The 16,149-nt window shown below is 38.6% G+C and overlaps 1 protein-coding gene across 1 annotated transcript; it reads right to left on the bottom strand.

The window, feature by feature from the left end:
- Positions 1–2,934: 2,934 nt before the first annotated feature.
- On the bottom strand, positions 2,935–14,327 carry LOC104463538 (RING finger protein 175-like). The gene is given in 7 exon segments (XM_010075910.1): positions 2,935–3,070; positions 3,781–3,870; positions 4,675–4,808; positions 5,442–5,562; positions 7,231–7,375; positions 7,944–8,061; positions 14,211–14,327. Coding segments are annotated over 7 exon segments (861 nt in total).
- Between the last annotated feature and the right edge of the window lie 1,822 nt (positions 14,328–16,149).

Genomic DNA, 16,149 nt, shown 5'->3' with positions numbered 1-16,149 from the left:
TTGAGGAAGAGCAGCAGCAGATGTTTTGGTTTAATTTGAAAATAGCTCTGAAATCATAGACAGGGGCATTAAAGACTGAGTATGTGGCAAATGTGCCTGGATTGGTTTCCCTTGTGTGTTTGTCCCATCACGTATCTCTATCTCAAGAACAGAGTGCTGAGCTACTGTAAGGTCTATTACTTGCTCTGAGATTATCATATTTTTGTAGCTATGTTCGTGAATTGTTGCACTGGTTTGGGCTGGAATAGGTTAATTCTCTTCATAGTTGCTCCTATAGTACTGTGGTTTGGATTTATGACCAAAACAGTGTTGATACCACAGGGATGTTTTATTTAATGATGAACAAGGCTTGCATAGCATCAAGGCCTTTTCTGTTTCTCTCGCTGTCCTGCCAGTGAGTATGCTGAGGGTGCATGATAATTTGGGATGGGACACAGGTGGGACAGCTGATCTCAGTTGACCAAAGGGATGCCCCACACCATATAATGTAATGCTTGGCAATGAATGTTGTGGGAAAGAAAGAGGAAGGGAGAATGTTTGGAGTTATGGTGTTTGTCTCCCCAAGTGATCAAGCCCTGCTTTCATGGAGATTGCTAAACGTCTGCCCACTGACGGGAAGTAGTGAATGAATTCTTCATTTTACTTTGCTTGTGTGCAGCTTCTGCTTTACCTATTGAACTGTCTTCATCTCAACCCACGAGTTTTCTCACTTTTACTCTTCTGAATCTCTCCCCCATCCCACCTCGGGGAGTCCGATTTTCTCCCCCGTCACACTGCAGGGGGGAGTGAGCGAGCAGCTGTATAGTGCTCACTGACTTTCAGGGTTAAACCACAACAACTGTCTACATTAATCATCAGGGTCAGCAAAAGCTGTTTCATTTAAATATTTAAGGATTAAAAGTTGTTTAGATATACAGCTATGTAGTTTATATTTCTGTATCTTTGCAAAAGCTTTAGGAGAGAGCCTTCCTAGCCAAGGGTTTTTCTGCATTCTTTGTATAAAGCACTTCTAACCAAATGCAGTAAAACTCAGTTTATGCAGCAAGGATTTTTGTCCTAGCTCTTTTAATTAGTGGATCCAATGACTGATTGTCAGCAGTATTTCACAATCACCACAAGTTAAATATCTAGATCTCCTGAGGATTGTGGCTGCAAGTCTTAGTGTAAAAATGCATTTTCCCACTGCAGTGCTGGCTGTTGTACAGCGTATGTTCTATGGCAGACAACTGGCTTGGTGAAAGGCACCTATGGATCATTTCTGTCTAGTTTAACTGTACCCTATATGGGAATAGGTGCTTCAGAGTAGGGTCCAAACACTCTTCTGACTTGCTTAAATGGACTTTAAGCTACTGTCCTTCATATGGAAACATGCCTACAGCATTTTGCTCTATCTGTGGTGGAGATCATGCCCAAGTTAGTGTTCTTATTGCTGTGTTTTGGTCTTGAGCATCTAACGTGTACGAAATCTCTGTTTAAAAGCCTCAATATTTGTAATTGAGTTTGTACACTGGAAGTGTCCTTTGCTAGCCACTGAGAAGGCTGAGGACAAACATTCTTCTGTTACAGCCACAATTAGGCAACTCTGACAGTGTAAGGCAAAGAAAACATTTATTTAAATGCATTTTGGCATATATGAACACAGGCATAATGCATTATAAGAGTTATTAACTTTGCTACTTCATCTAAGCAAACAAAGCCACCTTCTTTCTATGTACTTATTTTTGCTTTTCTTTCATTTACGTAAGTTTTTTTTAATTGCATGATTTCCTATTTTTAGCGTCTAAACCTCACCTTCATTTGTAGATGGCTAAACACAATCTCTACTTAATTTTAATTCTAATATATGTATTAAAGTGTAAGTTAAGCTAATCTGTATTTCTGATTTCTAATAACAATGTAAAGATTCTTAAAATGCTGGCCATATTTCATGTGTTCAAAAGCTACTTCAGCTAGGCTAATTACCTTTTAAGGCCAGCTTCTCTGACTCCTAAGCAGAACTGCCTGTTCTTGCATAAACACGCTGCGTTTCAATTCCTCACAGTGTGGCCAGGATAGTATAGATTTCAGACATTCGACCGCTAAGCAGAAAGACATTTGCATCCATTTTGATCTGATTTTTGCCTCTTTTTTTTTTTTTTTTTTTTTTTTTTTTTCCTTAAGCAATAGCAACATATGGAATTGGTGGTTAGGGTTTGTAACTTGGCCCTGCTGTGTTTGAGAAGCTGGTTGTTGGAAGCTGGACCTTCTGAGCATGGTGACAGTACGTCAAAAAAGACTTAATAGGACCTCCACATATAGGCCTATTTGACTACCAAGCACACCATAAACGTTGCCACGGTTAAGCTGTTTGTAAATGGCCATTGGAAGATATGCAAGTTCCAATACAGCAACTCTTGAAAGAGGTGAGGGGGAAAAAAAGCTAATGGTGATCTTGTGATACCTTACATTAACCAAGTGAACAAACTATTTGGGTGCCATTTTTCAGAATTTGCTGTACACAAAGACATTGTCTGGCATAAAACTCTCCTCATGTGCTGCACAACTTTCTCTAGTCAAAATTTCAACTGGAAGCCACTAACAATATATTTAATAATGAAACAAAATATTGGCATTTCTTTTCATTTTCTAAGGGATATTAATAATTATTAATAATAAGAAAATAAGTAATATGTTTTCTACCACGTTCTCCCCATTAAAGGCAACAATTTCTTTTAATTCTTACTTTGAGAAAATTTAAAAAAAAAGCTTTCATAGCATGCTGTAAAGTCTTGCCGTAATGCAAAAAGAGGCACTATCCTGCAGAAGGGCATATAGCACACCAGAGTTAAATGAACTGCTATTTTCTCTAGCCTTTTAAAATTAAGTACAGATTATGGATATTATTGTAGACAGGTAAATACCCAACACTTTGCATTCTCACTAATAACCTGGGTCCTATTCTAGACCCAGTGAGTAATTAATGCCTTTGATGATACCTGTAGCAACTGGTTGCCAAACCACCAGATAGCAGAGCCAGTCCAAAAGTTGTCCATACAATACATATGTGTTCCCACCTAATCTGTTAAGGAAACTGTAGAGAAAACGCAACAATAGGTAAATCTTGGTGTTTTTTCTTAGCCAGAATCAAAGAAAAATTATTGGGTTAAAACTATGAAATGCCTTCTTTTCAGCTCTTCTAATTTTTTTGCTGGGGTAAGGTTAAATTTAAATATTCTCCTCACATATGGTTACAATAGGCTTCAAAAAAAGTAAGCCAAACTTTGCTTCCACTCAAGCAGGTTTCTACGGATACAGCAGCAGATCTTCAACTATTATTTCATTTGTTAAAGGAAAAGTGTTGTTTACTAACTACTAAGAGAAGGAGGAAAAACCAGCATTTGCTCTGAAAGTGGATTATATAAATTTTCTTATTTCATTAAAGAGCAAAATCCACTGCATGGTCTTCCTAAAACTGTGATTTACATTCTTTAAAATTTTCCTCTCATTATGAAAATGATTTCCGGATGTCTTAAAATCAAGAAGGAAAATTATGTAGGCATTTTTATTTTCCTAGCTTGCTTGAGGTCTTAGATAAGATAAAGCCAAACAGAACTATAATATTTCCTAAATATAATTGTTCCTTAATAATAATTGGTTTTCCATTTATTTAATGTGGCCATCTCATCCCTTCACTGCAGATCAGAACAAGAATTAGCAAGCAATCAGGCTACAGTTTAGAAAATCTAAATCAAAAGCACACTTGTTAGGGAAAGGATAGGGGTTTAAGGATATGGGCTTAACATCCTCTTCAAATCAACTTTCTCAGGGCAGTACGGGCAATTCTGGCTCTTGCCAGCAATGCACCAACCACAGATGCAGAATTCATGAAACCTGGCATCAGGTGTATTGTTAAGGAACTTTTCAAACATAAACAAGGCCCAGTGCATACATTTGCAAACTTAGTGAAACCATCAACAGTTAATGTTAATGACTGATTATGAATACTACCTTGGTTTATAACTGATCAGTTTCAAATGACTTAAAATATTTAGAATATTTAGAATTATTTTAAAGTTGAATGTCTTGAGCATCCAGACTCTGGTATTCATATTTTACACCTCACAAGAAGCCAGGCTACTTTCATGACCTGCAGAAGGGGTGATTGAGTAACAGTGCTCCAGAAGTGATACCCTTGGCTTTGGTTTATGGAATGCAAAATGTCAAGTTGTTTGGTATCCCTGAGGATGAGACGCTGGGTCTTCTGTCAGGCTGTAGGATATGTATATGCCATCTTTTGAGAAGGTTCCACGTCTCCCTGCTGGAAGAAATCCTTTGCAGTACACAGGAGCCTGAATGAGCAGACCTGAGCAATGGGTCAGCAGGTCCGGTTTGATACACTGCCAGGCGCACCCCCACAGGCTGTGCATGAATTACCTGGAAGGATGATTTGGGCCTGAAACTGTAGGGTTACACCCACTCTTGTGTCAGTTCGTCTGTCAGAAAGCTGTGTGGCCTTGACTTGTGTCACAGAACTGAAATGTATTTCCTGCTCCTACTTGTATTTTTGCACTATGTTGTTTCTGAATGTGGTTTTGGTTCCTTTTTTTTCTTGGTGTTCATTGCCGTTGTTGTTACTTTTTAATGCAGCACAAAAGAGGAGAAAACAACAGTTCCATAGCTACGTGGAAAGGATACATATGATTACAGGACAGTTGGCAGGTATTTTTAATGATTCCTTCTTCACTTATTTCCACAAAAATTTCCTGCCCGCAGACTGTACAGATGTCATTGGGCAAATTTCTTGTTGATATACCACTGATGTTGTCAAATTGACAAGATCAAGTTTACAGGAAAAAAAGAAGCCAAAGAACAACAAAATATTTACTTAGAGTCAAGGATGCATAAACACATTTTAAGTGCCATCGAAGATAAGACAGCACAAAAACGGCTACAGGTGTCTGTTTACTAGTGCTAGGATGCACAGATTTATCAAGAAATAGTTAATATCTTCTTGCTGATGCAAAAACTTTAGCAACCGCCTGCTGTAACCGTCTGTCTGTAACTGGGACAGAAGAGATTTGTGCTGAGATAATCATCTTATTCGGAAGGGGAAGATAATAGCTATAAAAAGGAAGAGGCAAGAAGAGTCTTTCAGAGACTTTGAGGAAGAAAGAAGCTTGTCTTCCTCTGGCAATCAGGAAAATTTTGTCATCTTGTACACAGGGAACCAGCATGTTGGAAACCACAAATCAGGTCCTGGCATATGTCACTGGTTACTACTTCATTAAGACTGTTCTTCTACAGATAAGAGGGACAAAACCAGCTCTCCTCAAGGAAAAGTGAGGTTAGTTTACTGCAAGAGAATCCAGTAGTAGTCTCACAAACCCAGGGACATAAAAGATTCAAGAGTTCAGTTCCAGTCCTTGCAAATGGTATTCAGGATGATGATCCCTAGCACTTACATTAATGGTGGAAGCCATGTAGTCAGATCAAATCTCTGCAAAGTCTCTTCCCATCACTCCATAAAACAGTCTGTACACAAAGAGCATCACACTAAAATCCATGGAGACATCAGATTCAATTCTGTCATAAAACCACAAAAGAGTGCTTGGGTGCGTATATTCTTGACTAAAATGCCAGAAAAAAATATCAACAAGATTTTCACCCCAGTCAGTTCCTGCTTCCTTCAAACTGCAGGTTTAGTTTAATTTTCTTTTGCAGCAGAAGACACCCTTATCCTTGAAGTATTAATATGCGTGACAGCAAGCAATGTTGAAAGAAGGCTGTGGACTGCTTTTGGAACCACAGATACTCAGATGTGTTACAGGAAGGCCAGGCTGACACATTTGCTTTCTATAAAGAAAGGGTGTTTGTGTAGAGTCTTAGAACAATTAGATATATTTAATTGTTTTACAGAAGCAACAAGATCAGCCAAATCTCAGTGAGGTGTAAGATACCAGTCAAATGTTAGGTTTCTGCAGCTGGAAGAGCCTGCTGTCCTCCTGAATACAAATTCCTCAGAAGAAAATCTTTGCTAAATTGCAGCAAGAATTATTTAACCCCCTGCTCCCCAAAAAACCCAACCCAATAGAGTCTGCAAAAAATGTTAACATCTCATGTCATGTCTCTGAGATTGTATGTGTTACAGGTCTTGAGAGACTGAAACCTGGCTACCGAATACTCATGAAACTGGAGCTTCTCAACATTAAAAGGACTTGCCATTTCTGCTGCAACAGGGCACAAAGTAAGAATCTTCAAAATAGAGCTGACAGATTTTATAGTTATATCTTTAAAATATACTGGTGAGGGAATTTAGCTGGTTAAATAAAATACCTCAACAGAATAAAGCCCAAGAGTACCAGTAACACAAGACTGTTAAGTTTCTGCCAAGCATTTTCCATCAGAGCTGTGTGATTTTGGGTTAATCAACTAAACAATGTACGGGCAACAGACCTGACACTTAAAGGAATAGCTGATTTACATATGTTTAGTATCTCCAGTACCTCCAAGAAGCGTTGGACTTACAGCAGATGCATTATGTAGTTGATCTACATGCTTTTGAAGAATCCCTGGAATTTCTAGTTAGATGGTGCCTCAAACAGAGTCCAACACAGTAGCTCTGTCCGGGCTGCTAGTCAGAAATAAATCCTGAACAAACATAAAGAAAACTCAAATTCTATCCAGGCAAAAATTCCAGCTGGATTGAGAGGTTAGGTTGTGAATCATCTGGACGTACAGTATTGTCTTTGTCAATAGTAAAAATGAAAAGAGGAGAACCCCCTAGCGACATTGCAGCCTGGTAGAGCAGGAAATAATATATTATAATTATAATGTAGTTTTGATATGGATGTGCTTATCTATTTTTATCCTTCATATAAAGCCTTTTTATGTCTCATCTCCTTCAGGTACATAAATTAAGGATTGAGGATTAACCCAGTAACTAAATTAGGGGATTAAATGAATGAACACAGTGGCTGTATGAAGTTTAAGGTTTTTCCCCTCCTCTCTTCACACCACAAACACAAGATGTAAAATGACTAAATATCAAACTTCAGACCAACTATGCAGTAGGAAAAAACAAGACTTAAGAGAACCTACACCTGCACAACATAAAAGCGGTTTCATATGTTGAGATGGGTGGTGAAGAGACCCGCCTGGAGAAATTTCACTGCAATCAAAGTAAAATCTATTGAATTTCTGTCAAGGAAATCATAACAGTTGCCAATCTCAATTTCACCTGAAGATGCCTACCTAAAGAATAAACTAAATCCAAACATGGTAAACGTTGTGACTAGGTAACCCACAATTCCAACTGCACAACTCAGTTTATAGATCACGAGGAACCATTTGTAGACCAACATATGTATAAGAGAAGATAAGTACTGCTCAAGACCCTGCGTATTTTGCAGAGTGGCACAAAATTCCACGTAGGTAGCTTCTACTGAAGTGCTCACACAAATTAAATAGAGGTTTTACACTTCTATATTTCTCTCTTACTTAAAAATGAATAAAAATATATAATATAGGAAGAAAACCCCAAAACCTATTTGTTTTGTGTCAGTCTTCACAAGAAATGGTAATTGCGAACAGATTGCTAACAAAATTAACAGTTGGGAATTGTGAAGGAGGGATACATAGGCCAGAACAGGAGAAGAACAGGTGAAAAACAGCTGGGGTAAGTTAGTTATAGTCAAGTCAGGATACCACTGGTGAAATTTATCTAAAGTACTTAAAAGTTAGCAGAAGCAATCTCTGAACCATTGACAATTGTCTTTGAGAGCCCAGTGTGGAGAGGCAGACTTTCAGAAGACTGAATACAGACCTCTCTTCAAGGAGACAGAGGAGGCTCTAAGGAATAAATTCAGACTATTTGGTATGTGTTCTTCTCCAGGCTCAATAACACCTGAGATGGCTGCTGATGGTAAGAGGCTGCAGAATGAAAAACTAAGATGGAATGGATGGAATGAAAGTGATGTAACTGATAGTAATTGAGAGCATTCCCCACATGGACAGGGATCTCTATCAGTAAAGTCTGATGGCAGAGAAAAGAGGAACAACCCACATCTGCAGCAGTATGACTAACTGTTGGCAAAACTGAGACAGTCATTTTGAAGTAATGACATCCTGCCATTCCATTTTGCATGGTTAGGTTTGATTAACAGATTGCCAAGCTGTAAAACTCATACAAGAAAAAAAAAGTGACTTGTACAGTATCTGATGTAGGAGAGCCTTTGGCTCTAGAATAATGATGTTAGTCTTTCTAACACTGCACTACCGAAGGTTTTTCCTGAAAGCTCTTTCCACAGCACAACAAAATGCTGTTGCTTAAAGTTTTAAACCTTTTTTGTAAATTGAATATCAAACTTAATGATGCATATTTATTCAATTGCTTACCGTGATGAAATATTCTACTTTTTCTAGAAGCAAATATTTGAAACCCACTGAACAGTCAGAAGCCCCATAATGCTAGTTCTCTCCATGATCACGTTAATAAAACATGGATTTGGGATTGTGGAAGCCTGATGATGGCAAAGATAAAGCAAAACTGACTTTAATATGTGTTTGTGGAGTTAGCTCCTGCATCTTTACAGAAAGGTCACTAAAAAAAATTTCTGAGGGGAGACTGTTTTCACCTTTATGTTTGGTTTGGGGTGGTGGAATTTTTTAAAAGCAACCAAAAGCACAACCTATCTAGAGTAAAAAGCTATTTCTGTGGAAGATTAATCTATTATCTTAAGCCAAAAAGTAGAATGCTGAAGGAACGTGCGTTACTCCCTGTGAAACCTAACACAGTTTTGTCACAGAATTCATTTGACGCAGGACTGGATTCTTCTTCTTCTCCTAAGAAAAAGGAGGAACTTAAAAAAAATAAAAATTCACAAAGCCCCAGAAAGCATGCAACTATTGAGCAAACTGGTATTTTGCAATATAAGTTTAAATAAATTAACAGATAGAAACACCTATAAAAGATATCAACACAGCGTCATTAGATCACATCACTGTTATGAATTTCTCCTGCCTGCAGCCCTGGCTTTATGGGACCATGGTTTGCTGCTTGTGACCATAAAAGTGACAGAGCTCCTTCCGTGCCACACAGCCCTTCTGGCATGCCACAGGTCAGTGGTCCCTTCACATCCCTGGTCACAGAGGCTGAGGTCTCCTGGCCTTCACTGGAGACCCCCAAAGGCTTCCCCGTTGCTTCCCTGCCTTGCTGCTGTCCAACGTGATCCCTCTCTAATACACTCACGTACTGCGGGTTGCTTTCTTTTCAGTAGACTGAAAATAAAGTCTGAATTTAAGTGGCAAAACCAAAACTGAATGGGCACACATCTTCAGTAGCTGTGTTCTAATATAGATCTATAACAGAGCTTTGTTATCGTGTTAGCTGCAAAATGAATTTCTAATTAATTAAAAAATGGTATCACAACCTTCTCTGGGGTGATGCTGTTACCAAATCAATTGGTATATATTGTTTGCAGTAATTGTTTCAAATTTTCTTACGGTTTTTGATGTCTTCCAGATTGTTAATTTTAATATTATTATCCTCTACATGAAACGCATGAGTATTTGTCATGTCAATAAGGACAAAGACAGGATTCAAGTCATACAGATAAAAACCTCAGTACTGATTTATTATTAATACTGGAAGGTCACCATCTGGACAATTCCATAAAATAATACATCTGCATTGCTGCTAAATGGGAGCTTTAACATCTGGATCATATTATTCCCAATTTTCCTCATCCACCCATCATAGCAAGAGGAATTTCCTGACAAATCAGATTGCTGCCCAAAGGTAAAATGTTTTTCTCATTACTGTACTTCAAATGAGCTCAAAAAGACCTAGAAGTGAAGTCAGCATCAATGTCATAGACAACTTTCCCATTTTCTAATTATGCAGACGAAATAGGTCATACAAGCACCAACTGAAAAATTACTATCTGTCCTCTGCTTCCCTCACAATGTTCCCCCGCCTCTGAGTAAGAATCCCTCTCACCAACAAATTCAGCAGAACAGCATTATTCCACTATCCTTTCCATCTTATAGCATATGGCAAAAACTGCATACATAAAGAAAATAACTGTGTAATAATTAGATTTATTGTGATAGACTGACCTTACCAGAGCTCATTAACTTGGCAGTGCAAGCAACTGGCTCTCTAAAAATCTCGTTTCTTTTGGTGTAGACATATTCAAATACTCAAAAACACATGCATGGAAGAAATAATAAATCAGCTGTTTGTTTTTAAGGTTTAAATTAATATGTTTATATTTGATAGCACATTGGAAATTGGTAGGGATTTCTATGTTAAGTAAATCGACCAACCTTATTTTCAATATTTGCTTCATTACTTTGGTATAGAAATCAATGGTGTCATAACTATGCTGCTTCATTTTTCAGATATATTCCAAAGTAAATTCTTGTTACATGACTGCCACATGATACAAGATACATAATCAGTAAAATGAGCAACCACCTATGGGACCAGAAGTAAGGCTTTTGTGTTTGAGATTGTTCTGAGACCATGACAAATCTGCCTATCTCAGATATTTTAAGATTTCTATTATGCCAGGGGAGGACAATTTCATCCACATATATCATATTTATTTAATTTTCATCGATGGACAACTTCCAACAGCAAGAAAATTGCATTATAAGAATCAGCTGAGTACCTGATAGTCAGAATTTCCTTTGGGAAAACACAGAGTCAGAACACTAATAAGCCTTTTCCTTCCTTCCCCATTTGATATGCTGAACTCCTGCCTTTATGTTGAGAAAAATGGCTAGGACAGGACAGGACAGGAATGTTTTTATCAAGGATGATAATTCTCTGACTAGCATTCTTTGTTGCCACCTCATGTCCCAGAGTGCGTAACACAGTTGCAAGGACATAATTGCCTGCACCTCATTGAATTGGAGAAGTGCAAAATTTGTGAGCAAAGTGGAGAAATTAGAGTATTATCTGAACACAGATACAAACCAATTGCAAATCAGGTTTTTACAATATGAATCAGCAGAACACAGGCTCCATATTTATTTTTTAAAATCTCGAATAACAATAACAAAATTCTTAAAAGTAACTGAGAAATTATCATTTTCTCTAATGTGCTTCCTCATCATACAGAAGTTAACCCCAAACTGCCAGCTACCATTTAGAAGAAAAAGCACAATTGTCAGAGTAGCCTACATTTTATTTTAGGCCAAGACTTAGTAAAAAACCCTCTTCCTTATTTCCCCTCATGCTAGGGTCACACCCATGTTACCTTACAAGTAGCCATCTGTCAAAGGACAATCTCTTCCCTCTTGCCAAAATTAACCACAGCTGAGCCTTGTTTGCTTTGCTGCAACTTTTTTGCTCCTGCCTCTTTGAAATAGGAACTCTGCATACCTTATTTTTTTTTGTTTTCAGGAGACATTTTGCATTCTGGATAAGGCCCTTTTGGAAGCTATAGGCTGTTGCTTTTTCTCTTGCATCCAGTAAGTAGCCACTGTTTTTTATTTTTTGTTCTTTTTGAGCAAGCTAATGAATGCCCTTTCCATGTAGGGCTGATTTTATGCTCCCTTTGACCTTTGTTTCCTTTTTCTTTCAAAAAGAAATCAAACCTTTCTTTTTTACATCTTTAAAAGCACTTTGAAGGGGAGTGTGGGAGTCAATCACTGCAATCCTTTGCTTTATTTCTACTAACAAAACTGTGCAATTCTCTCTGAGCTCTTACTATGTTTGAAAACAGTATGAGTATCCAGAGCAGGGATGTATACATGCAGACACCCACCCTGACCTCTAAGAATCAGACAGAAAGGTTTGTCAGCTGATGCTGCCTTCCAAGCCACGATATGCAATGGAGGGCTGGCTGCTTGTTTTGTAGATCTCTTGGGAAAGAAAATAGAAAAGAAAGCAGGTTTTGATAGGGAAAAAGAGCCTTCGGTTTACTCCTCTCATTGAAAAGAATGTGTTCTACCTCTTCATCTGATTTTTCTTCTCTTTTGCTCCTAAAGATACAAACATGTTGTTACAAGTAGGGGAAAGTGTTTGGTTTCTTCTTTTCAGTATTAAACACTGTTATGCAGAACCTATATGTGAACTATGGAGGCATAAACTGAGCGGTCAAAAGCTAGATGGCAAGTAAGATAAATGCACGAGCAAGCAAAAGTAGAGGGCTGTTTTCTCTTTAGTGAGCATGTGGTTGTTTTTCAAATTTTGACTTATTTAAATGTTTCCTACCAAATCAAACAAAAATGATACGCACATGAATGCTAACATAATAACTGCCACCTAGGAGAGCTATAATGCAGAAGTCTAGACTTGCCTGTACTTAGGGAAGAAATAGAATTTTTTTGTTTGTTTATTTTTATGTCAAATGGACCATTTCCTGTGTGCATTATCTAAGTTGTTTAAATCCTAAATGCAACCACCTTTGCAGCTTCTGGCTCTAAATCAGAGGGTTTCTTCATTTGATGCAACAATGTATACCAGTTACTTTTCATCTACCAGATGCAGAGGATCTCATTAATCATTCAGCTTTGGATCTTAATGTTTGTCCTATTTGTTAGTTTTGGAAGTGCAGTGGATCAGATTTTGGCAGTTACTATACTGGTAGAAACATAACTTTACCATTGCTGCATGGCATGCTTTTAAAGAAAGCAAGTTAATGCAATGAGATCAACAGTGTGTTCAAAAACCACGCGAAAGTATGTGGATATGAAACATGAGGACAGTTATTACACAAACTTGTGAGTTGTTTTGGTGACGAACACTCTTAAGTTACCTAACATGGAATAAATGCAATAAACCTTCTACTGGCGCAGACCCACTGTGAGTGGTGTTTGATGTTATAAGGTAACTAACTTTCTACGCAGGTAGGTGGTAGGTGTGACAATATATTACTCTCCCAAGTAAATGGAGTGTGAAGCGGAACTGTCAGAACTCAGTGAAAAGTGAACTTTAACTGCTGGTGCTACTATTTTTACTGAAAGACGCTCTGCTTCAGTTCCTCTTTCACTAGAGAAGGTGGCTGTGCTGCTGCCACGCAGCTACACACTGAAGATTGAGGCCCCAACATGTTTCCAGTGCAGGTTTTTTTATTTAAAAACGCACTCCGAAACCACAAAAACCATCATAAAGTCTTATTAAAGTGTTGTGATGGTTTTAGCTGTACTGGAGCCTCCCTAACTCAGACTAAATGCATTTAAAAGTATATTTTTTTCCATATTGGCTGTGCCACTTGGTAGGTGTGACTAGCTCCTATAAAATAATAATTGTGAACGAAGCTTCAATTGCCAAAGACTAAGTTACAAAAGCAATAGGACTGTAACAAGTGTAGGCTACTGGCATTTCTGACAGAAGTTAAATGGATGTAGTACACATTAACTAATTTTAATTTAGACACTTCACCTGTAAATATGTTGACACGATGAACATTTCATCACTGTTCGTAGCTCTGTAAAATATAGCTGAAGAGCCTGTTTCATAACCTCTCTATTGCAATTTTATGCCACTGTGAAATGCCACTAACAGTAAAGCTGCCGTAGACCGGGCTGGTTTTATAGCCCTTACTAAAAGAGTTTCTGTAAATTGTATCAAGGTTTCATCCTTTAGAGTTCAACAGACCTGTCAATCAGGTGGTACGACGCTTCAGACCCTGAAGAGCAATTGCCAAGGGATAAAGTATTGATCATGACACCTATTGATGTTACTGCTATTAAGAAGTTCCGTTACAAAAACTGGATTTCAACCTACAGCTGGCTTGGGGCACTCATCAGCTGATGAAAAGGGAAAAGCTAAGAAACTGCCTGTGTGCTTAAAATTCTGCCTGTCTGAAACATTGGTGTAATCCCCACTTTAACGTTTACTTAAAACTCACATTGCTTTTTAAGGACTGGCCCCTTCTGAGATGCCTAACTTATTTTAAACTATTGAATAAGGAGGTCAGGGGTGGTAATCAAGTCACTCTAGTGTTCTCAGGTTTGCAGAGAAGTCTGTGACAGGGGAAAGGAAGTGAGTTGAATCACTATAAGCCCCAGTTTTAGCACCTTAGCCACAAGACAAGCTTTCCTAAATAAAAACTATTCTCCACCTGACCAAAAGCTGTGGTGTGCTGCTTTCCACAGAAGCTTAGCTTGCTAGATGTAAACCCTTAAGAGTCCATCATGACTCCCAAATGTTTCCTGAGAAAGATGATGTCTTAACCACTACAGCTCCAAAACTGCTGTCTTTCTGACAAGCTACTCACTTTATGTGATAAACAGTGTCTTTGCTTCCACTGAACAAGCACAATCTGGGCAACAATCAAGGCTGCAATGAGAACAAGAATGATATCCATATGCATTGATCCACAGCCGTGGCGCATGTTGTAACCTGAAAAGAAAACATGCATGCTATCAAAAAAAAAAAAAAAAAAAAAGTCCAGATTGATTTGTTATACCTAGAGGTGACAATAAGCATATATATATGAGAGATACTTTATGAGGAAAGAGGTTAGTGTTGTTATGCGTGAAGATATAGGATAACAAACCAGATGAGAATACTTGGTCTTTGTAACTGGAACTATTATTCTGAAAAAGGAAATGTAAAGAAATGGGCAGAGAGTTGTCTTTTTTTCTTTTCTTTTTCTAGAAGCTCAGTCCTGAACATAAATATAGCCACAAATACACAGTGCCTATGAATTTTAAGGAGACATTTCATAATCGCTGATCTGAGGCCTGTGTGATCTTTTACCCCAAAGTAAATGCAAACTCAGAAGAGGGCTTAAACCCATTTCAGCTTCCTTCCCTATGAAGTGAGAATTGTAGCTGGTATTTATCTTCCTTCTAGAATTAAAGAGAGTTTCCTTGAGCTCCTAAGAAAGGAGGGGATTGTCTTGGCTGAGTGAGCCTCGGTGGTAGATCGGAGCCTCACACCCCTGTACTAAGAATCTTGATCTTCCTCTGAGCTTGATGCAAATTAACCTGGGTATTCGTTTTCCTCTGACCTGGAGCTTTCTGGGCTTGCATTTCAGGAGGCAACAGCACCTCCTGGCTTCTAGATCTGTGTATGCACTGAGTGCACTCCAGCTGCACCCTGAAAGGGAGCTGAAGAGAGGCGCATGCACTGCCTCCCTCCCCTTTCTGTGCTCTGCTCTCTGTGGGGAGAAGCACCATGTGTGCGGGCCAGAAGGGAGCTGCAACACGTCCAGGTTGACGCCTGCCCTGGATGATTCGCGGATCAAGACCTTTTGTTGTGGTGGCTGATGGGCGGCAGCTACTCGACACAGCCGGTGTTAAACCAATTGGGATCCAGATTTCAGCAAGGAACTATGCAAAAGCCTGAAGTCATTCTCTGCTGCTATTACTTGCTGTCCCATGTTAGCCAAACTTTGAATCCAATTAAAACTTTTGACTTTGCAGAAATCTGGATGTAGGTTCAAAATATGTGGTTCTTCCCCATCCCTTTTTCAGAAGCAAAAGTGCAAGAGTGGCCATGCCTTTTTCCTTTTAAAAGGAAATGGCTAGGTGCTCAGATGCCACAGCACCAATGTGGGTATCGATACTAGTGGCAAACATGTCTTTCTTCCCAGCTCTGGGCAAGTACCACAACTTTGTTGACAGCGTGCTCGTGTTGTCTCAAAGCAGCACATCAGTGTGATGCGCTCAATGTCCCTCCGGCCGCAACCAAGGGTGTCCCCTTATGGGCAGCACCCTGGTGCCGGGTGCTCTGGCGGGCCAAGCCTATAGCTGGAGGTAGTGTAACTGATGTGTATCCTAAGAAAAAGGAAGGTGACAACAGGGAAATAGCAAGCTTTTCCTCTCCACCTCCCCTCAAGCAGGCATTAAAATGATGGTTAAAGGACCATGTTTTTTTAATATTAGACTTGCAAGGACAGGAAGTGCTGTATTCATTGTACCTAAAGGAAAACTTTGTTTTACAACAGCAACCTCTGTAAGGATCACTGTAAAGATGTTCCCTATTTTGTTTTGCTGAGGAACTGATTAAACTGACAGAATAAATAGTTCCAGTAAAACTTTTCAAGAAAAGAAAACTCTTTACTAACTACACTTCTGTGAACAGAATGTGAAAGGTTTCTGGTATCGCTATAAATGTACAATTCATTTAACAAAACATTTGAAAACAATATGTAAATTAACTTACTTCCATAGTTCCTCTGTTGATAATAAATCATATTCCTGAAACAT

Source organism: Pterocles gutturalis, unplaced genomic scaffold, assembly GCF_000699245.1.
Source record: "Pterocles gutturalis isolate BGI_N339 unplaced genomic scaffold, ASM69924v1 scaffold4708, whole genome shotgun sequence".
Lineage (NCBI taxonomy): Eukaryota > Metazoa > Chordata > Aves > Pterocliformes > Pteroclidae > Pterocles > Pterocles gutturalis.
This window is presented reverse-complemented; position numbering and strand designations above follow the sequence as displayed.